Below are 24,190 nucleotides of genomic sequence, written 5' to 3' on the forward strand. Positions count from 1 at the left end.
GCATTAACTTCCTGCCTTGAAGAGATCATTATGGCCAGGACACATTCTCTTAGGCCAGGCATGGGCAAACTTTGGCCCTCCAGGTGTTTTGGACTCCAACTCCCACAATTCCTAACAGCCTACCGACTGTTAGGAATTGTGGGAGTTGGAGTCCAAAACACCTGGAGGGCCAAAGTTTGCCCACGCCTGCTCTAGGCTCATGAACTGGGGAGGAAGCTGGAAAGCCTGGTTTCCTTTCCTTTTCCCTTCCCTCCTGAGTCTCACATTAAGAGGCGGGACTTCATCCGGATGGAGAACCCCTTTTCCCGCCATTGGAAGCTACCCTGTTGAATTGTGGGGCTTATAGTTCAGGGCGGAGTCTTTGGAATGCTCAACCAGAGCGCTCCTCCTCCTCCTCCCTGAACTACAACTCCCAGAACTCTGTAGGAGGACCTTAGCCACAGAATTGCACGTGAACGGGTTGCAAATGTTTTTCCTAGAAGATATGATTGGGAAATCTCTTTCTCTGCCCAGGTAAGGACTTCTAGGTAAACAATAGGCCAAAAGGAGATAGGGGATCACTTTGTCTCTTGCCCCAAATTGGAAAGTTAGCAAAGGGCCCTACCACACAGCCCCACATCCCAGAATGTTGTTATTGTTCATTCGTTCAGTCGCTTCCGACTCTTTGTGACCTCATGGACCAGCCCACGCCAGAGCTCCCTGTCGGCCGTCACCACCCCCAGCTCCTTCAAGGTCAGTCCAGTCGCTTCAAGGATGCCATCCATCCATCTTGCCCTTGGTTGGCCCCTCTTCCTTTTGCCTTCCACTTTCCCCAGCATAATTGTCTTCTCTAGGCTTTGCTGTCTCCTCATACTGTGGCCAAAGTACTTCAACTTTGGGTTCTTGTAGGTTTTTCCGGGCTATATGGCCATGTTCTGGAGGCAATTTTTCTCCTGACGTTTCGCCTGCATCTATGGCAAGCATCTTCAGAGGTAGTGAGGTCTGTTGGAAGTAGGAAAAACTGGGTTTATATATCTGTGGAATGACCAGGGTGGGACAAAGGACTTTTTTTCTGCTGGAGCTAGCTGTGAATGTTTCAGGTGATCACCTTGATTAGCATTCAATGGTTTGGAAGGGCCTGGGGGGAATCTTTTGTTGAGAGTGATTTTATGTGCCTGTTTGTTTCCCCTCTGTTGTTTTGCTGTGGTAATTTTTGAGAAAATCCAACAAATGCTACATTCAGAAAAGGACAAGAGGGATCCTCTCACCTCTGCAGGAGTCTACCGTCTACCATGCAGCTGTGGACAAGTCTACATAGGGACCACCAAACGCAGCGCCCAGACACGCATCAAGGAACATGAAAGGCACTGCAGACTCATTCAACCTGAGAAGTCAGCCATAGCAGAGCACCTGATGAACCAGCCTGGACACAGCATATTATTTGAGAACACAGAAATGCTAGACCACTCTCACAACCACCATGTCAGACTACACAGAGAAGCCACTGAAATCCACAAGCATGTGGACAATTTCAACAGAAATGAGGAGACCATGAAAATGAACAAAATCTGGCTACCAGTATTAAAAAACTCAAAAATTACAACAGCAAAACAACAGAGGGGAAACAAACAGGCACATCTAATCACCTTTCAACAAATGATTGCCCCAGGCACTGCCAGGCCATCAAATGCTAATTAAGGTGATCAGTTGAAACATTCACACCTAGCTCCAACAGACAAGAGTCCTTTGTCCCACCCTGGTCATTCCAAAGATATATAAACCCTTTTTCCTAGTTCCAACAGACCTCACCACCTCTGAGGATGCATGCCATAGATGCAGGCGAAACGTCAGGAGAAAATGCCTTTAGAACATGGCCAAAAAGCTACAACAACCCAATGTGGGATTTTCTACCTTGATATTCTGGAATATAGGGTTGTGTGGAAGGGCCCTCACATTAAGAATCAATTCAAAAACTCAAACTTGCCTAGGATGGTGCTATAACAACAACAACAACAATAACAACTATTAATACTAATATGTTCTCCTAAGCAGCTTTCATGGGCATGACCTGAGCTTTTACTATGAATGTGAAAAATCTGTATATATAGTTAATTACTTTATTCTACTCTTGGTTTAAGGGACAACATGGCCTTTTGGGAAAGTGATTTTTAATTTCAGCTACTGCAGCTTTACCATTTGTTGTAAATTATTTTGAGTCTGTTTAGAATAGGGGTGTGTTTTAACATGCCATCAAGTTGCTTCTCTCCCCTTCTACACTGCCATATAAAATCCAGATTATACATTTTCAATTGGATTATATGGCAGTGTAGACCAGCCAAGGGCAAACTTGAAGCCTCCAGCTGTTTTGGAATTGTGGGAGTTGAAGTCCAAAACACCTGGAGGCCCCAAGTCTGCCCATGCGTAGTGTAGACTCATATAACCCAGTTCACAAGGTTTATTAAAGTGGGAAATACTCAAGACAGGCATGTGGCCAGGATTTTGATTCGGAGCGGGGGGGGGGGGGGGGGCTGAGTTTGGTTCGGGGGGGCTGAGTCTGAGTGAAAGGGGGTCTACCCTAGCAAACCTTTTGTATCGTTACCCCAATACCCCCATGCATATGGGATATATTGACTATGGTGATCAGATCATGATATGAATAAACATAACAGTTTAAGTAATGCACCAGTAAGGCCTTCTCACAGACCACCATGAGAATTTCGAGAGGGGGGGCTGAAGCCCCTCAAGCCCCCACCCCCGGGCTACATGCCTGACTCAAGTGATGGTTTTGCCAGTTCCAAGGGGATAATGTGGTTTGATAACCTGGAAGGACTTTTAGGGTATTCCTGCTGTCTATTGCAGCATATATTGGTTTTTAATGAGTTAACACAAACCATAGCATATAGTTTCATAGGTTGGACTTTATTGTTCACATCAGCACAGTAAGGGATTCTGATGGCAGCTGCTGTTTGCCTCACCTGTTGTAAGCAAGCATTCACATTTGTTGGAAATAGCAACCTTCTACAAGTATCCTATGTTGTTGTTCATTCGTTCAGTCATTTCCGACTCTTCGTGACCTCATGGACCAGCCCACACCGGAGCTCCCTGTCGACCGTCACCACCCCCAGCTCCTTCAAGGTCAGTCCAGTCACTTCAAGGATGCCATCCATCCATCTTGCCCTTGGTCGGCCCCTCTTCCTTTTGCCTTCCACTTTCCCCAGCATAATTGTCTTCTCTAGGCTTTGCTGTCTCCTCATGATGTGGCCAAAGTACTTCAACTTTGTCTCTAGTATCCTTCCCTCCAGTGAGCAGTCGGGCTTTATTTCCTGGAGGATGGACTGGTTGGATCTTCTCGCAGTCCAAGGCACTCTCAGAACTTTCCTCCAGCACCACAGCTCAAAAGCATCTATCTTCCTTCGCTCAGCCTTCCCTAAGGTCCAGCTCTCACATTCGTAGGTTACTACAGGGAATACCATGGCTTTGACTATGCGGATCTTTGTTGCCAGTCTGATGTCTCTACTCTTTACTATTTTATCGAGACTGGACATTGCTCTCCTCCCAAGAAGTAAGCGTCTTCTCATTTCCTGGCCACAGTCTGCATCTGCAGTAATCTTTGCGCCTAGAAATACAAAGTCTGTCACGGCCTCCACGTTTTCTCCCTCTATTTTCCAGTTGTCAATCATTCTTGTTGCCATAATCTTGGTTTTTTTTATGTTTAGCTGCAACCCGGCTTTTGCGCTTTCTTCTTTCACCTTGATTAGAAGGCTCCTCAGCTCCTCCTCACTTTTGGCCATCAGAGTGGTGTCATCTGCATATCTGAGGTTGTTAATGTTTCTTCCAGCAATTTTCACCCCAGCTTTGTATTCATCAAGCCCCGCACATCGCATGATGTGTTCTGCATACAAGTTAAAAAGGTTGGGTGAGAGGATGCAGCCTTGCCGTACACCTTTCCCAATCTTGAACCAGTCTGTTGTTCCGTGGTCAGTTCTGACTGTTGCTACTTGGTCCTTGTACAGATTCCTCAGGAGAGAGACAAGGTGGCTTGGGATGCCCATCCCACCAAGAACTTGCCACAATTTATTATGATCCACACAATCAAAGGCTTTAGAGTAGTCAATGAAGCAAAAATAGATGTTTTTCTGAAACTCCCTGCCTTTCTCCATTATCCAGCGGATATTGGCAATCTGGTCTCTCGTTCCTCTACCTTTTCTAAACCCAGCTTGAACATCTGGCAACTCTCGCTCCATGTATTGCTGGAGTCTTCCTTGCAGGATCTTGAGCATTACCTTACTGGCATGAGAAATAAGGGCCACTGTACGGAAGTTTGAGCAGTCTTTCGCATTTCCCTTTTTTGGTATGGGGATATAAGTTGATTTTTTCCAGTCTGATCGCCATTCTTGTGTTTTCCTATTTGCTGGCATATGGCATGCATCACCTTGACAGCATCATCTTTTAAGATTTTAAACAGTTCAGCTGGGATCCGGTCGTCTCCTGCTGCCTTGTTGTTAGCAATGCTTCTTAAGGCCCATTCAACCTCACTCCTCAGGATGTCTGGTTCTAATTCACTCACCACACCGTCAAAACTCTCCTCGATATTATTATCCTTTCTATACAGATCTTCTGTATAGTCTCGCCACCTTCTCTTGATCTCTTCAGCTTCTATTAGGCGGCTTACAGATAGGCAATAATTCAATGCCTTAACCATAGTATACAATTAAAATACATTTAAATCAAAATTAAATACATTAAAACATTATAAAACATTACTATCACTATAAACCACACAATCTAGTTATTTGTTATGTATATAATTGAGACTGCTTACTATGTCGTATGTATATATTGGTATGCAGTTTGTTCCTCTTAACTCTATGTTGTTAGAGGTTGTGGGAGGGACTACAGACCATGTGAGCCTAACCTTAGAATGTGCAGAGAGAGATTCCATTTTAGAATGTGTTTGAATCAGAAGTCAGTTGGGTCAGTTGAGGCTTGAGTCAGTTGGAAGTTAGAAGCTGGTTGAATCTGTTGATGTCAGTTGGAGCAGGAGTATAGTCAGTGTGCTTCAGTGAGATGTTCAGTTGATGTTGAAATACATCAGAAGTACGGTATAGTATAGTATAGTTGCTATATTATTCAGTTAACATGAAACCAATAACTTTGTTTCTGTATGTTGTAAGCCATCTTGAGTCTTCCCAGGGGTGAGAAAGGCAGTAAATAACTAACTAACTAACTAACTAATAAATACATTAAGTCTGTAAGTACGGTAAATCAACTACGTTAGACTTTTAACATAGGCTACGTATTTTTTTGGTTTCTTGAGAGCATGATATGAAAGCAATATATTTTATGGGAGAGTGAGCAACCTAATAAATAAGATTATACCGTACTAATAACACTTTGAAGATTTGCTATATATTTTATGCATTGGAAATTGGGCTAGCCCCCACCTTGGCAGTCTTTAGGAAGAGCTTGAAAACTTGGCTGTTCCACTGTGCGTTCAAGGAATGATTAACTGAACAATAATAATAATCTGCAAAGATTCTGGCACAAACTAGTAAAGATGGTCCCAGTGGTGAGCTGCACACTGGCTGCAGTGCCTAAAGACCTTGGCCTGCACTTAAACACAATCGGCGCTACTAATAACACTTTGAAGATTTGCTATATATTTTATGCATTCAGGTCGTGTGGGGGAGGAGATTTGTGGGTCACCAACACCCCAGGAAGAAGCGCAACAGAGTTCTTGCGACCCTGGAGAAGGTAGGAAGTGGTAGGCTCCATGGCAGTCCCCTCGGTCTTAAGGTCCTGCTGATTAATGTTAGATCCGTCAATGGTAAGACCGCTGCCATTCAGGACTTGATTCTGGATGAGAGGGCGGATCTGGCGTGCATTACTGAGACCTGGTTGGATGAGCTGGGGGGAGTAAATCTCACTCAGTTGTGTCCACCGGGTTTCGGAGTGCATCAGCAGGCCAGACGGGGGGTGGGGAGGAGGGGTTGCAGTAGTCTTTCGGCAATCCATCGCCGTGGTCAGATGCGCTGTTCCGCAAGCACCTGGGTTTGAGTGTGTCCACCTGAGGGTGGGGAACCGTGACAGTGTGGGGTTTCTGCTGGTGTACCGCCCACCCCGCAACGCAGCAGTCTCCCTGTCTGAGCTAGCAGAGGTGGTCTCCAATTCGGCCCTGGCTCCCCAACGTCTGGTGGTGCTGGGAGATTTTAACATCCATGCTGAGACCTCCTTGTCTGGCGCAGCTCAGGACTTTATGGCCGCCATGACGACCATAGGACTGTCACAAATTATATCTGGACCCACCCATCAGGCTGGACATACACTCGACCTAGTTTTTGTGGCGGACAGCGGAATGATCAGAGTGGAAGAACAAAACATCCTTCCGGTGTCATGGTCTGATCACTATCTGATCAGTTTTAGACTCTCTGCGACCCTCAACCTTTGCAGGGGTGGAGGACAGATTAAAATGGTCCGCCCTAGGAGACTGATGGATCCGGATGGATTCCTGAGGAATCTTGGGGCTCTTCCTGCCTTGGAGCCTGGCGATTCTATCGACGCCTTGGTGGATCTCTACAACAGGGAGATGTCCAGGGCGATAGATACGATCGCTCCTGAACGCCCCATCTCGTTGCGTCGTGACAGGCCGTCTCCCTGGTTCACCGAGGAGCTGGCTGTGATGAAGCATACGAGAAGGGGGCTAGAGCGCAAGTGGAGGAGATCTCGGGACGTGTCTGATCAAACACGGGCTAAAGCCTCCCTTAGGGCATACTCCGTGGCTATACGGGTTGCCAGGGAATCTTTCATGACCACCCGTATAGCGTCTGCAGCAAATAGATCATCGGAGCTGTTTCGGGTTGTCGGGGAGCTCCTTCACCCACCTGTGGTGGAGGAGATCTCTGACGACCCAGCAGCTCGGTGTTGCGACTTTGCACACCATTTCGCAGGCAAAGTTGCTCAGATACGCCTTGAGCTCGACTCCAATTTCATTGCAGGGCCAGATGAGGTGACTGAGGTATCTGCTTGTCCAATTTTGTGGGATTCTTTTAGGCTTGTTCTTCCTGAGACCGTGGAAGAGGTCCTTGGGGCTGTGAGGGCGACCACTTCGACTCTAGACCCTTGCCCATCCTGGCTCATTAAATCTGCCAAGGAGGGGTTGGTTGATTGGTTTGTGTTGATTATTAACGCATCGTTGGAGCAAGGGATTTTTCCATCTGGTCTGAAAGAGGCTGTGGTGCGCCCACTCCTCAAAAAGGCTTCCCTTGACTCCACGGTGCTGAACAATTACAGACCAATCTCCAACCTCCCTTTTTTTGGGTAAGGTGCTGGAGCGGGTGGTCGCCTCCCAGCTCCAGGGCTTTTTGGATGACATCAACTACCTAGATCAGTCACAGTCTGGTTTCAGGCCTGGCCACGGCACCGAGACAGCCTTGGTCGCCTTGGTGGATGACCTCCGTAGAGAGCTGGACAGGGGGAGTGTGACTCTGTTGGTTCTCTTGGACGTCTCAGCGGCTTTCGATACCATCGATCATGGTATCCTTCTGGGTCGTCTCTCTGGGATGGGTATCGGGGGCACGGTTCTGTCGTGGCTCCGGTCCTTCCTGGAGGGACGAACCCAGATGGTGAAGCTGGGAAACGCCTACTCGGATCCCTGGCCTTTGACCTGTGGGGTCCCGCAAGGCTCTATTCTATCTCCCATGCTCTTTAACATCTACATGAAACCGCTGGGAGAGGTTATCTGGAGTTTTGGAGTTAGGTGCCATCTCTATGCAGATGACACACAACTCTACTACTCTTTTCCACCTAATTCCAAGGAGGCCTCTCGGGTGTTGGACGAGTGCCTGGCTGCTGTGTCTATCTGGATGAGGACGAACAAGCTGAAGATCAATCCGGACAAGACAGAGGTCCTCCTGGTCGATCGCAAACCGGATCAGGGTATAGGGTGGTTACCTGTGTTGGACGGGGTTACACTCCCCCTGAAACCACAGGTCCGTAGCTTGGGAGTCCTCTTGGACTCATCGCTCACGCTTGAGGCTCAGGCATCGGCGGTGTCCGGGAGGGCTTTTGCACAACTGAGACTTGTAGAATCATAGAATCATAGAATCAAAGAGTTGGAAGAGACCTCATGGGCCATCCAGTCCAACCCCCTGCCAAGAAGCAGGAATATTGCATTCAAATCACCCCTGACAAATGGCCATCCAGCCTCTGCTTAAAAGCTTCCAAAGAAGGAGCCTCCACCACACTCCGGGGCAGAGAGTTCCACTGCTGAACGGCTCTCACAGTCAGGAAGTTCTTCCTAATGTTCAGATGGAATCTCCTCTCTTGTAGTTTGAAGCCATTGTTCCGCGTCCTAGTCTCCAAGGAAGCAGAAAACAAGCTTGCTCCCTCCTCCCTGTGGCTTCCTCTCACATATTTATACATGGCTATCATATCTCCTCTCAGCCTTCTCTTCTTCAGACTAAACATGCCCAGTTCCCCAAGCCGCTCCTCATAGGGCTTGTTCTCCAGACCCTTGATCATTTTAGTCGCCCTCCTCTGGACACATTCCAGCTTGTCAATATCTCTCTTGAACTGTGGTGCCCAGAATTGGACACAATATTCCAGATGTGGTCTAACTAAAGCAGAATAGAGGGGTAGCATTACTTCCTTAGATCTAGACACTATGCTCCTATTGATGCAGGCCAAAATCCCATTGGCTTTTTTTGCCGCCACATCACATTGTTGGCTCATGTTTAACTTGTTGTCCACGAGGACTCCAAGATCTTTTTCACACGTACTGCTCTCGAGCCAGGCGTCCCCCATTCTGTATCTTTGCATTTCATTTTTTCTGCCAAAGTGGAGTATCTTGCATTTGTCACTGTTGAACTTCATTTTGTTAGTTTTGGCCCATCTCTCTAATCTGTCAAGATCGTTTTGAATTCTGCTCCTGTCCTCTGGACTATTGGCTATCCCTCCCAATTTGGTGTCGTCTGCAAACTTGATGATCATGCCTTCTAGCCCTTCATCTAAGTCATTAATAAAGATGTTGAACAGGACCGGGCCCAGGACGGAACCCTGAGGCACTCCACTTGTCACTTCTTTCCAAGATGAGGAGGAAGCATTAGTGAGCACTCTCTGTGTTCGTCCACTTAACCAATTACAGATCCACCTCACCGTAGTTTTGCCTAGCCCACATTGGACTAGTTTCCTTGCCAGAAGGTCATGGGGGACCTTGTCGAAGGCCTTACTGAAATCCAGGTACGCTACATCCACGGCATTCCCCGCATCTACCCAGCTTGTAACTCTATCGAAGAAAGGGATCAGATTAGTCTGGCATGACTTGTTTTTGATAAATCCATGTTGACTATTAGCGATGACTGCATTTGTTTCTAAGTGTTTGCAGACCGCTTCCTTAACAATCTTTTCCAAAATCTTGCCCGGTATCGACGTGAGGCTGACCGGACGGTAGTTGTTTGGGTCATCCTTTTTTCCCTTCTTGAAGATTGGGACCACATTGGCCCTCCTCCAATCTGCTGGAACTTCTCCCGTTCTCCAAGAACTCTCAAAGATGGTTGCCAATGGTTCCGAAATGACTTCCGCTAGTTCCTTCAATACTCTGGGGTGTAGTTGATCTGGCCCTGGGGACTTGAACTCATTAAGAGCGGCCAGGTATTCCTGGACGACTTCTTTCCCAATTTGGGGTTGGATGTCCTCCAATCCCTCATCCACTCCATCTTGCTGAGGTTGAAGACTCTCTTTTTGTGAGAAGACCGAGGCAAAGAAGGCATTAAGTAGTTCTGCCTTTTCCCTATCCCCTGTCAGCATTGCCCCATCTTCTCCGCGAAGAGGTCCTATCGCCTCCTTGTTTTTCCTTTTTCTACTGACATAAGAATAGAAGCCCTTTTTATTGTTTTTAATGTCCCTGGCAAGCCTGAGCTCATTTTGTGCTTTAGCCTTGCGGACCTTTTCCCTACAGGTGTTGGCTATTTGTTTGAATTCTTCTTTGGTGATTTCTCCCTTTTTCCACTTCTTGTGCATGTCTCTTTTGTGTCTTAGCACAGTTAGAAGTTCTTTGGACATCCATTCTGGCTTCTTTGTACTTGTCCTATTTTTTCTCTTTGTTGGCACGGTTTGCAATTGCGCCTTGAGTATTTCACTCTTGAGAAATTCCCATCCATCCGTAACTCCCTTGTCTTTTAGTATCTGTGTCCACGGAATGCCGCTCAGCGTTTCCTTCATTTTTTGGAAATCAGCTCTCCTAAAGTCCAAAATGCGGGTTTGACTTGTCTTAGTTTCGGCCTTCCTTTGTACCTCAAATTGCAGGAGCACATGGTCACTTGCCCCTAAGGATCCTACCACTTCGACCGCATCGATCAGGTCCTCCGCATTTGTTAGGATGAGATCAAGAGTAGCCAATCCCCTTGTTGCCTCTTCTACCTTCTGGACCATGAAATTGTCTGCAAGGCAAGCGAGGAATTTGTTGGACCTTGTACTCTTGGCCGAGTTTGTTTTCCAGCAAATATCGGGATAGTTGAAATCGCCCATGACTACTACATCTCTTTTCTGTGCCTGTTTGGTCAACTGTTGGCAGAAGACTTCATCAAGTTCTTCCTCCTGGCTTGGGGGTCTGTAGTAGACGCCTACAACGACATCTTTTTGAGTCCCAGTTCCCTTGATTCTTATCCAGATGATTTCAAGCTGGTTTCCCAGATTGCTGTCTTGAATCTCTTCTGCAGCATAAGAGTTTTTGACATATAAGGCTACTCCACCTCCTCTCCCCTTTGTTCGGTTTCTGTGAAAGAGGTTATACCCCTCGATATCTACATTCCAGCGATAGGAGTCATCCCACCAGCTGCGCCCGTACCTCGCGAAGGCTGATCTGGCCGGGGTGGTCCATGCCTTGGTCACCTCTAGATTGGATTACTGCAATGCGCTCTACGTTGGGCTGCCCTTGAAAACGGCTCGGAAATTCCAACTGGTCCAATGGGCAGCAGCCAGGATGTTAACCGGGGCTCATTACAGAGAGAGGTCAACCCTCCTGTTTAAGGAGCTCCACTGGCTGCCGTTTATCTTCCGAGCCCAATTTAAGGTGCAGGTGCTTACCTATAAAGCCCTGAACGGTTTCGGACCACCATACCTGCGTGACCGTATCACTGTCTATGAACCCACACGCTCACTCCGTTCATCTGGAGAGGCCCTGCTCGTGATTCCGCCCGCGTCGCAAGCGCGCTTGGTGGGGACGCGAGACAGGGCCTTTTCTGTGGTGGCCCCCCAACTTTGGAACGCCCTCCCGAAAGATCTCAGACAGACCCCTACATTGGCAGTCTTCAGAAAGAATTTGAAAACCTGGCTGTTCCGACGTGCCTTTTCAGATTAGGAACCTCCAACACCAAGTCCTAGAAGCACTTTAGTAGAACCAAGATCACTGCACTTACTTTATAATCCCACATTCCTCCCGCCACATCAGCACTTTTAACCCTGTACCCCTACCCTGGCAGGCCCAGTTTTAATAGTGTCTTGTTGTATTGTTATTGTTTCCTGCTTAACTATTTTAATTTGCTTTAGGTATTGTTTTGTTGTATTGTGTTTTGGGGCTTCGGCCTGTGTAAGCCGCGTCGAATCCTTCGGGAGATGCTAGCGGGGTACAAATAAAGTAATAATAATAATAATAATAATAATAATAATAATAATAATTAGGCTAGCCCCCACCTTGGCAGTCTTTAGGAAGAGCTTGAAAACTTGGCTGTTCCAGTGTGCGTTCAAGGAATGATTAACTGATCTGCACACTGGCTGCAGTGCCTAAAGACCTTGGCCTGCACTTAAACACAATTGGCACTACTAATAACACTTTGAAGATTTGCTATATATTTTATGCATTGGAAATTAGGCTAGCCCCCACCTTGGCAGTCTTTAGGAAGAGCTTGAAAACTTGGCTGTTCCACTGTGCGTTCAAGGAATTATTAACTGAACAATAATAATAATAATCTGCAAAGACTCTGGCACAAACTAGTAAAGATGGTCCCAGTGGTGATCTGCACACTGGCTGCAATGCCTAAAGACCTTGGCCTGCACTTAAACACAATTGGCACTACTAATAACACTTTGAAGATTTGCTATATATTTTATGCATTGGAAATTAGGCTAGCCCCCACCTTGGCAGTCTTTAGGAAGAGATTGAAAACTTGGCTGTTCCACTGTGCGTTCAAGGAATGATTAACTGAACAATAATAATAATAATCTGCAAAGACTCTGGCACAAACTAGTAAAGATGGTCCTGGTGGTGATTGGCACACTGGTTGCAGTGCCTAAAGCCCTTGGCCTGCACTTAAACACAATTGGCACTGACAAAATTACCATCCATCAGCTGCAGAAGGCCACCCTACTGGGATCTGCACGCATTATTCGCCGATACATCACACAGTCCTAGACACTTGGGAAGTGTCCAATGTGTGATCCAATTCGACAGCCAGCAGAGTGTCTGCTGTGGACTCATCTCGTTGTGTTTCTAATAATAATAATAAACTTTATTATTACCACCATCTCCCCAAAGGGGACTCAGGGCAGCTTTCGTAAGGCCACACCCATCATTGCAGTAAACACAATATAACACAAAACACAACAAAAATCAAGAAATAAAATAACATAAAATACAGAACCATTAAAATAAGCAATACAACAGTAAAAAATAAAAATATTAAACACTAAGAATGATCACAATATAACCTCTGACCTGACCAAACCCTGCAAAAAAATGTCCTCGGAAGCACTTACTAGTACAGATAAACCTTACTTTTGTCCCCCTGATCCCCTGTGCCGATACAATTCATTGTCTTCTCACCCAGTGTTTTTAAACTTTTAATCTTTGCTATCGGCCCTGCCCACTGCGATTTATTTTTTGTGTTTAAATTATTGTGATTTTATATTGTTGATGTTTATTTATATTGTTTTGTATTTTACTTTATATTTTTACATTTTACTGTCGTTGTTTATTTGCATTGCTGTATTGCTGTATTGTTGGGCTTGGCCTCATGTAAGCCGCCCCGAGTCCCATTGGGGAGATGGGTATAAATAAAGATTCTTATTATTATCTTTGTTCCTAACAATTCAAAGAGATAACTAGGCATATCAGTCTAACAACTGAGAAACGTAATTTGCCTTTCATGAATACTAGTGGATATTTACCTAGAAGAAGATTGACTCAAGTGAGTTTTTAACTCTTCTCAGGCAGATCATACTTTACAAAAGGTTATGAACTCTAACAAGGTCATGCCTTTCCGAAAGGTTATGATTATTCCAAATAGTGTGAATGCCAATCAATCACGCTTCCAAAGGCCTTTGGAGATTCCTGGTTTTCCCATAGTCAGTAGAATTGACTATTTATTTATTATTTATTTATTTAAAACTTTTATATCCCGATCTTCTCCACCTCCATAGAGAGACTCAGATCAGCTAACAGCAAAAATTCAATGCCAAATACAGTCTAAAAATCATACAAACAATAAAAGGTTAAAATACAAATAGATTAAAATATATAAGCCAGGTCGCCAAAATAAAATCATGTCCAGTTCGGTCCACATGTGTAATAGTAACTTTAATCTAGTGCTGGTCTCAGCCCTTATTCCGGGAATGCTTCTTTCCATAGCCAAGATTTTACTAGCTTCTTGAAGGTCAGGAGGGAGGGGGCAGATCTAATCTCAGTTGGGAGAGAGTTCTATAGCCAAGGGGCCACCACAGAAAAGGCCCTGTCTCTCGTTCCCACCAGACACGATTGCGAATGTGGTAGGACCGAGCTCAGGGCCCCTCCAGAAGATCTTAACAACTTTGATGGTTCATATGGGAGAATACGTTCAAACAGGTAAACTGTGCCGGAACTGTATAGGGTTTTGTATGTCAACACCAGCACTTTGAATTGTGCTCAGAAGCTAATTGGCAGCCAGTGGAGCTGGCGCAACAAAGGAGTTGTGTTCTCCCTGTACCCCACTCCTGTTAGTAACCTGGCTGCTGAACGTTGGACTAATTGCAGCTTCCAAGCAGTCTTCAGAGGCAACCCCATGTAGAGAGCGTTGCAATAATCTATACAGGAAGTAACCAGAGTGTGGATCACTGTGGCCAAGTCAGACTTCCCAAGGTACGGACGCAGCTGGCGCACAAGCTCTTTTGGCCACCGCCGAGACCTGGGGTTCCAGGCTCAGCGATGAGTCCAGGATCACTCCCAAGCTGCGAACCTGCGCCTTCAGGGGGAGTGTAACCCCATCAAGCACAGGCTGTAACTCTGTGCCCTGTTCAGCCTTACGACTGACCAGGAATACCTCTGTCTTGTCTGGCAGAATCCCATTATTTCCCAGCTTATGCTTTATAGGATTGCTCCCATCAGACCCACTATTGCAATGAAATACGGAGAGTCTGGATTTCTCCATCCCTCCCTACCATCCTCCCAATACAGAAGCTGTTAAAAATATGTTAGCTGGACAGTGGACAACAAAGAAATGGGGGCAGCTAGGGAGGGATAAACATGCGTTGTAAAAAGGACCTCATTTGTCAGACACTTTGGATGCATCTACATTGAAGAATTAAAGCAGTTTGACACCCCCTTCAACTGGTATGATGCTATGCAATGCAATGGAATCCTAGGAGTTGTAGTCTGTTGAGGTACCAGATTGTTTGGTTTGAACCAGCATTAATTCTGCAGTGTAGATTGCCATTGCACCTGTGTTAATTTGTTATATGTATATTAAGAATGCCTTGTTTAACTTTGCTGATTTAACAATGTTTTGCCCACCTCAAGCTGCAAGGAGAGGCAGATAATTTTTGTTGTTGATGATGTTGTTGTTGTTGTTAGAAAGCCCTTCCCCAAAGATCTTAAAACATAGCTGGCTCATATAGGGAGATACAGTCTTTCAGACAGTCTGGACCCAAGCTATATAGATGCACCCTGAGTGTACAGATCTGAAGATTTGAGAGTAATTGATTATCTAAGGAGATTTTGGATCTTCCTCTTGCCTTGGCAGATTTTAAGGAAGGACTTTATTTGGGAAGATGAAGAGGGTGCAATACAGGATTTGGAACAACAAGGTTATCCTCCAAGATCTGCCATCACCTAAAAAGACGTCTCAGCAGCGTCTCCTCTCCAGGGAAGATGCCATAGATCCACCACCAGCCAGGCTGGAATATCCTGGGTTGAGTTGCCATTTGAGCCCCATTCCAGCTGGAGAAACCCCTCAAGAGACCCTCTCCCGCGTGAGTGATGCTGTCCATGGCTGGCTGCTCCCCGAAAGGAAAACCAAGGAGCAAATGGTTGACGCTGTTATCCTGGAAAAGTTCTTGGCTCTTCTTCCAGAGGACCTGCAGGAATGGCTGAGATTTAGGAGGCCGAAAAACAGCAGAGAGGCAGCCAAGTTTGCGGACATTTCCTTGCAAAATCAAAAAACTACTCACGTCATCAGAGTAGGAAATGCCGAAACATGTGTCCAGCCCGAGGTGCATTCACACTCTATGGTTATAGCACTTTCTTATCACTTTTTATGTTATGTAGTGCCATCTTTCAGAATCCAGGGAACTGGTGTACTGGGTGCATCCCCACTGTAGAGCGAATGCAGTTTGACACCACTTGAACTGCCATGGATCAGTGCTATAGAATCCTGGGAGTTGTAGTTTGCAGCGGTAGACAAGCCTAAGACCTTGTCATTTAAAGTGGGAAGAAACGATTGTAAATGTATTGCAGATTGAACTCAGATTTAGGGTGCATTGACACTAGAATGAATGCTGCTTACCCGTCATCATTTTATTTATTTATTTATATTCTGCTTTTCTTGCATGGGCGGCACTCAAAGCTGCGAGTAAGTAAACAATAAACAAAACACATTGCGTAAACACATTATTATTACTATTATTTTTTAATTTGTATTTTTTTTTCAAGTAACTGTTCCCTGCCACACATTGCTGTTGGCCGGTCTGTGTATATGTGTTTTCTGTGTGTATATGTGTACGTATATATGTGTTTGTGTGTGATTTTGCGCATGCGTAATGTATTATTTTTTTTTGGCTTTTGAAGTCTCTTCTGTTGTGTTTTCCAGTGTTTTATGAATAACAGTCACTCATTGGCCCGATAGGTGTATTATGTCCAAATTTGGTGTCAGTTCATCCAATGGTTTTTGAGTTATGTTAATCCCACAAATGAACATTACATTTTTATTTATATAGATTTATATATAAAAATCTTGACTTAATGCTGTGGAATCATGGGAGTTGTCATCTTACAAAGTTTTGTCCCTTCTCTGCCAAAGAGTGCTGATACCTTCCCATAATTACATAGCATTGAGAGACTGTAGTTAAAGTGGTATCCAGTTGCATTCATTCTTCAGTGTAGATACACCTTAAGTCTGGGTCCAACTTGCGGTGCATTCACACTCCACCGTTTTAGTAGTGTTTTCTCACTATATGTTCCCTGGCATCATCCTAGGTTTTATAGGTTGGGAAGGTACTGAAATTCCCTGCTGTAAGTCCTGGGAGTTTTCTAGATTGCTTTCCAAGAAAGAATTTAACTGAAATATAGACTCCAAAATATCATAGAAGCCATAGTGGTTAAACTGATAAATTCTGATTAAATATAAAAATATAAACTTTTTCATGTCAGGAGTGACTTGAGAAACTGCAAGTCACTTCTGGTGTGAGAGAATTGCCCGTTTGCAGAGACATTGCCCAGGGGGCACCCGGATGTTTTGATGTTTGACCATCCTTGTAGGAGGCTTCTCTCATGACCCCTCATGGGTAGCTGGAGCTGACAGAGGGAGCTCATCCGTGCTCTACCCAGATTTGAACCTCCAACCTGTCAGTCTTTAGTCCTGCTGGCACAAGAGTTTGACCCATTGCGCCACCGGCGGTTCCTTACAAACCACTTAATGCTATTTTAAAAATGTGATAGAGAAATGCGGATCTTCCAAATCTTTCAGACTTTGGCTTCCAGGAACTCTTGCCAGTATAAACCCATAAGGGGTGATGGAAACCATGGTCTTAGGGTGCATCTACATTGTAGAATTAGTGCAGTTTTAACTGCCATGGCTCAATGCTATAATAACAATAATAATAACAACAACAACTTTATTTATACCCTGCCACCATCTCCCCAAGGGACTCGGAGCGGCTTACATGAGGCCAAGCCTAACAACACATCAAAAACAACAAGCAGTAATAAAATAACAAGGAATAAACAAAATAAACAATACAATTAATATAACTCACAAGTGGACAATAAACACAAGAATTTAAAAACCTATGGCTGGACCAAATGTAATAGTTAAAACTTTAAAAATAAACGGTGGACATGAACAGAGGATGTATCTATTTGGACGGTTTTAAATCAAAAGTAAAGAGCAACCCAATGGGTAATTAAAGTGCTTCTCAGAGTATTTGCAGGGGAATCTGTAGTCTGGGGAGGCACCAGCCCTCTTTGGCAGAGAAGACCTTGTAAAATCCCAGCATTCCATAGCACTGTGTTATTGCAATTAATATAGTATCTATTAATTCTACAGTGTAGAATCAGATGTTTTTCTAAATGCCATGAGCACATTTCTAGCCACTATGCCTACTTGCCGAGATGACTGGAATTTTGGAAAAATTAACGTTTCTATAGTCTGGCTGTCAATTATAGGGATTTTTTAGATTGAAAACAAAGTAAGAAGGAAACATTTTGGGAATATGGAACCCAATTTCCATTCATTAAAGCACTATTATATCAGAGTAAACAAATGGCCTCTAATTAGTGTATATTTTGAAATACAGATTGAGTATCCCTTATTGGAAATGTTTGGGAACAGAAGTAACCTGGAAATATCTATATTGAGAGATATATATGTAGACACATAGATATTTGGATTTTGTTCTATTTGCATATACATAATGAGATATCTTGGAAATGGATATTATCTTGGAAATAATAAAATATATTATTACTATGGATCCGAAGTCAAAAAACATATATGTTTCGTGTACACCTTATACATATAGCCTTAAGGTAATTTTATATACAATACTTTAATCATTTCGAGCATGAAACAAATTTGTCTGAATTGAAATATCAGGAAGCAAAGATGTCACTATTGCAGCCACCTAAATGGATTATTACGGCCCTAGTGGAGCAGCAGGTTACACCATTGTGTTGCTGAACTTGCTGATGGAAAGGGTGGTGGTTCAAATCTGGGAAGTGCGGTGAGCTCCCACTGTTAGGCCCAGCTTCTGCCAATCTAGCAGTTCAAAAACATGCAAATGTGAGCAGATCAATAGGTACCACTTCTGCAGGAAGGTAACGGCACTTCATGCAGTCATACTGGCCATATGACCTTGGAGGCGTCTAGGGACAGCGGCTTAGAAATGAAGTCGAACACAACTAAACTTAATGTCAAGGGAAACCTTTACCTTAGGTAGATTATTAGTATTATTGTTGGATAAGATGTTTTGTTGTTGCTGTTGTTGTTGTTGTTATATGTTTTTATTTTCAATTTACATATTCATAAAAAACAATAAACAGCTGGATTATTTTAAAACATTTCGAATTTCCACATAAGAAATGTTCAACCTGTATTTTGAAATGATTTGCTTTTTTTTTCAGAGTATGATGAAAACTGCTCGCCCGTGTAGAGACGCTCCCAAACGCAAGAGTGTTTTGACGCCTCCCAAGCAAAATATTACTTACTGGGAAGTTGTGGAGGAGAAGAATGAGACATCCAATTGTAAGCATTCCTTCTTTCCTTCATTAATGGATTTTGCCATTACCTGAATGTATAGCTGGGTGGTGGGGAGAAAAGAGCACATTTCAAATTAAGTTGACCTTCTTTGAAGCATTCTAATACCAAAGAGCACTGAGTACTATGTTAAATATATATATATAGTTGGCTCTCTGTATCCACGGATTCTCACTCCATGGATTCAGTGGCCCTTTGAAGGCTGATGTGACCTTCAATGAAAATGGGTTTCACACCCCTGAAATAGATAAACAGTTTGATTTTGAATGATACTCAGCGGCAGTCTAAAAAAAGCTATTGCGGTAATCAGAACAGCCTCTTCATTCCTCTCCTTCAAGAAAGAATTAAAAACCTGTTTCTGCTTGTTAGCTTATGGAGAGGAGGATGAATAATAACACTGTTCAACGGAGAAAAAGTTGCGGGCCTGAAAATAGTTGTTCTTTTATGATTTTGGGGTGCTGAAAACGAAAATGACATTTAAAAATGTATATTGGCTCTAGTTTTTATGATATAAGCAATCACGTGATCACATATGGTTGAAAAAAATGCATGTTGCGACTTACACTATGGAAGATTCTAGAATACGCTAGAAAGTTTGATGATGCAGTATAAGTGCCGTGTGCAAAAGCCAAAAAGCCCTATATAAGGCCAGACTTTTGAACGGTGAGGGTCAGTCAGTTGAAGACTGAGACAGTATCGTTAAACATCGTTTTACATTGTTCTTTTTACTGTAGTTATGCCTCGCACGTGTGTAAATAAAGCACTATGGAAAAAAGATATCAAGGCAAATGGACTCCGTCAATGCTGTCAGACTACTGCTGGAGCATTGTAAGAGACAATCCTTTCCTTGAATACAAAAGAAAAGTCAAGAGAAACAAACAGGTTATAAGCTAAAGTCACGATTAAAGCGACATTTAAACTTTCAGACTTTTCAACTGCATTAGGCCTACTAATATAGTTTCTTGCTGCACAAACATAAACAATAGACTAATTAAATAAATATTTCTCATGTATAAACTATTGGCAATATAATTTGACTAAAATTTAGTAAATATTCACCGTTTATATACATGCAGAAAGGTTAGGCGCATTATCATAATATTAACGAATTACCTATTGTGGAGAAAATTGAAATACCTGTTGCATAAAAACCAGAGCCAATTAACACATTTAATTATTATATTTGAATTCAGCATGTTAAATTTATTAAGAAACTGCACATTTCGTTTCCGCAACTGAGAAAAACTGAAAATTTGTAGAACAGTGTAACACCAATTCCCTTCTTGGTGGACCAAGTTGACAATGATCATTTAATTTATGAAAGAGCTATATTTTTATACAGATTTTAACTGCTTAATTGTACTAGCTATGATGCTTGGCTGCTGATTTATATCATTTTAGCCACAATCTGTTTTAATAGTATGTGGTGATTATATGTTTTTAATGGGTTCTATATGGTATTTATAATGTTATGCTGAATTTTAAAAAATGTATTTTTTATGAATGCGTGGCATTAAATGCTGCCAATCTGTAACCTGCCTTGAGTCACCTTAGGGCTGAGAAAGGCAGGCTAGAAATACCGCAAATAAATAAATAAATATGTGCAAATGTTTTTAATTGTTTATTATTGCACACAGCATTGAATGTTTGCCATTTTCATTCATGAAAGCCGCCCTGAGTCCCTTCGGGGAAAGAGGGTGGGTTAAAAGTAAAGTATTATCATTATTATTATTATTTGAAACACAACAAGATGAGTCCACAGCAGACAAGATCACTTTGCTGGCTGTTGTATTGGATCACACGTCAAATACTTCTAATCCCAGTAAAGTGGCCTTCTGCAGCTGGCAGATGGTAATTTTGTCAGTGCTGATTGTGTTTAAGTGCAGGCCAAGGTCTTTAGGCACTGCACCCAGTGTGCCAATCACCACTGGGACCACCTTTACTGGCTTGTGCCAGAGTCTTTATATTATTATTATTATTATTATTATTATTATTAATTAGAAACAGAATAAGATGAGTCCACAGCAGACAAGATCACTCTGCTGGTTGTTGCATTGGATCACACGTCGGACACTTCCCAAGTGTCTAGGACTGTGTGATGTGTCAGCAAATAATGCGTGCAGATCCCAGTAAGGTGGCCTTTTGCAGCTGGCAGATGGTAATCTTGTCAGTGCCGATTGTGTTTAAATGCAGACCAAGGTCTTTAGGCACTGCACCCAGTTTGCCAATCACCACTGGGACCACCTTGACTGGCTTGTGCCACAGTCTTAGCAGTTCGATCTTTAAATCCTCATATCGTGTCAGCTTTTCCAGTTGTTTCTCTTCAATCCTGCTGTCACCTGGGATTGCAACATCGACAATCCATACTTTGTTTTTTTTTTAAATATATTATTATTATTATTATTATTATTATTATTATTATTATTATTATTGGCTATGTAAGTTAAAGGTATTGGGAAGCTATTTGCCATACATAAACAAGAGAATATGCACACTTTCCAGGCATAAAGGAAGAAGAAGACGTTTGGGAAGAAGTTACGATAAAAGAAGAGAACATTAAGAAAGAGGAAAACTACAACGATTGGCCCTGTTGGCCACAGGAACAGAGACTGAAGGAAAAACAGCACTGGATAAAAGAAGAAGAAACATCCAGTTGGCCCCAAAGTAGTTTAGAGAAAGAGCACCATCCCCAAATCTACCCCACGACAGAACAAGAGGAGTATCCCGCTGCTGCATTCCCTGTGGAAACAAGTGGGCAGTGGCATCAAGAAGAATGCCCAAGTCTCAATGGCAGTGTTATGGATCCACCAAATGCCTTTACTGAATTGAATACAAGTTGCTCCCGCTCTCGTCGGCGTGGTCGTCCTACCAAAGGAGAGAAAAGCCATCTGTGTAAGGACTGCGGCAAAAGCTTTCCTTACAAATCAGTCCTCATGAATCACCAAATGATTCACACCGGTTACAAGCCCCACGGCTGCTCTGAATGTGGCAAACACTTCCGAACTCGGTCAAATCTTAAGGCTCACTGGAAAATCCACACAGGAGAGAAATCCCACCAGTGTCACGAATGCGGCAAGAGATTCAGAGTCAAATTGAGCATTTCCCTTCACCAGAGGATCCACTTTAGAGAGAAACCCAAGGAAAGGATCCACACCGGAGAGATCCCTCCAGCCTGCTGGAGGAGATTTAGTCGGCCGGGAAAAAAAAATTATCATTCCCAAACCTACACGAATGAGCAGCTCTATCCATGCTCCGCTTGTGGCAGAAGCTTCAGAGCACGTTCAAGTCTTATAAGACATGGAAGAGTCCACTCCAGAGATTAATGGACATGCACCCTTCCAATGGAACAGCCCTCAATGTAGGTAGGATCAATTTGAAAAAAGAATGTTGTGTCTGTTTTGCAAAAAGATTTGAAAATGTTTCCTGAGAACAAAGAAAGTTGCTTATTTACATGTTCTTTCGGGACTCCTTCATTTATATACTGAGCCAGACCTCTTTGAAAGTAGATAAATTCAAAATGTTATTTTTCTATATATATATATATATATATATATATGTATGTATGTATGTATGTATGTACCTATTAGACCGGTGGCCTTCTTGTTCTGCACAGTCCTGAGATTTGTATTTTTTTAAAAAAAAAAGATCTTATTGTAACTTACTGCTAGTTAAATCTAGATTCTGGTCACGAGACAATAGTCCTTAGGGATCCTGAATCAGAGAAATAACTAATGTCATGAAATTTTCATCAAAAGGGTTGCTCTTTGTATTGGGACAGTTATGTGGCTTTAAGAGTATTTTTGGTCAGTGTTTTATTGTAAATTGTTTTCAAATTCACTCAGACCACTTCTTTGTACAATAACACAAAGTTTTCCATTGTTAACTGACAATCATACATGCTGTTAGCATGTAAATAGTTTCCTTGGTCATAATTCAGCTGGTCTTCAGTTATTCAGCAAATAAAGAATAACCAATACACTTTCTTGTGTTATTTCTATATCATATCAGGAGCGGACCAAGGGTACAGTTGTAATGTCTTTTAAAAAACACAATGTTTAAAAACTTGGCATTATACCAAATGTCCTTTGACCAGTAGCTGACCACTTGGAGTGCCTCTGGTGTTGCTGTAAGAAAGTCCTCCATTGTGCATGTGGCAGGGCTCAGACTGTATTGTCATAGGTGGTCTGTGGTTTGCTCTTCTCCACACTCACATGTCGCGGAGTCCACTTTGCGACTTCTTTTCTTAAGGTTGGCTCTGCATTTCGTGGTGCCAGAGCGCAGTCTGTTCAGCGCCTTCCAAGTCACCCAGTCTTCTGTGTGCCCGGGGGGAGTCTCTCATTCAGTATCAGCCATGGCTTGAGGTTCCAGATTTTTAGTCTGCCACTTTTGGACTCTTGCTTGCTGAGGTGTTCCGGCAAGTATCTCTGTAGATCTTAAAAAACCATTTCTTGATTTAAGGCATTGGCATGCTGGCTGATATAAAAACATAGGATGGGCCGGAGAATTCAACAGCGAGAGTACGCTTGCATCGCTGCCCTAGCAAAAGAAAAACCAAAAGGCAAAAGGCACGGAGAAATGGGCGGAGAAAGAGGCGGAGTCTTCGACGTCATCGGTCGTGCTGGCACAGTTTGCTCTCCCAAGACGCTAGTTTGCGGCGGCTCTTACTGTTGCTACTTGGTCCTTGTACAGATTCCTCAGGAGAGAGACAAGGTGATTTGTTATGCCCATACCAGCAAGAACTTGCCACAATTTATTATGATCCACACAGTCAAAGACTTTAGAATAGTCAATAAAACAGAAATAGATGTTTTTTCTGAAACTCCCTGCTTTTCTCCATTATCCAGTGGACATTGGCAATTTGGTCTCTCGTTCCTCTGCCTTTTCTAAACCCCGCTTGTACATCTGGCAGCTCTCTCTCCATGTATTGCTGGAGTCTTCCTTGCAGGATCTTGAGCATGACCTTACTGGCATGAGAAATAAGGGCCTCTGTACAAAAGTTTGAGCAGTCTTTAGCATTTCCCTTTTTTGGTATAGGGATATAAGTTGTTTTTTTTTCCGGTCAGATGGACATTTTTGTGTTTTCCATATTTGCTGGTATATGGCATTCATCCTCTTGATGGCATCATCTTTCAAGATTTTCTTTCAAGATGATCCTGTCATCTCCTGCTGCCTCGTTGTTAGCAATGCTTCTTAAGGCCCATTCAACCTCACTCCTCAGGATGTCTGGTTCTAATTCACTCACCACACCGTCAAAACTATCCTCAATATTGTATTGTCGAAGGCTTTCATGGCTGGAATCACTGGGTTGTTGTAGGTTTTTTTGGGCTATATGACCATGTTCTAGAGGCATGCTCTCCTAACGTTTCGCCTGTATCTACGGCAAGCATCCTCAGAGGTAGTGAGGTCTGATGGAACTAGGAAAATGGGTTTATATATTTGTGGAATGACCAGGGTGGGACAAAGGACACTTGTCTGCTGGAGCTAGGCACGAATGT

General features: G+C 43.4%; 1 protein-coding gene across 5 annotated transcripts in view; it reads left to right on the forward strand.

The window, feature by feature from the left end:
* Window positions 1-316: 316 nt before the first annotated feature.
* Window positions 317-24,190, forward strand: part of LOC132765097 (zinc finger protein 135-like) — a 39,606-nt gene continuing 15,732 nt past the window's right edge. For 2 of the 5 annotated variants that reach the window (XM_067463386.1, XM_067463387.1), the window contains exons 1-3: window positions 317-513; window positions 14,967-15,435; window positions 18,563-18,683. In XM_067463386.1, coding sequence (XP_067319487.1) covers window positions 18,669-18,683 — 15 coding nt within the window. In that variant the 5' untranslated portion in view covers window positions 317-513; window positions 14,967-15,435; window positions 18,563-18,668. Of the gene's footprint in view, window positions 514-14,966; window positions 15,454-15,755; window positions 15,795-18,562; window positions 18,684-24,190 lie in introns of those variants that run through there. The other 3 variants (XM_060759271.2, XM_060759272.2, XM_060759273.2) reach the window with 3 other exon arrangements.

This window comes from Anolis sagrei, chromosome 2 (genome assembly GCF_037176765.1).
Source record: "Anolis sagrei isolate rAnoSag1 chromosome 2, rAnoSag1.mat, whole genome shotgun sequence".
In the NCBI taxonomy this organism is placed as follows: Eukaryota; Metazoa; Chordata; class Lepidosauria; order Squamata; family Dactyloidae; genus Anolis; species Anolis sagrei.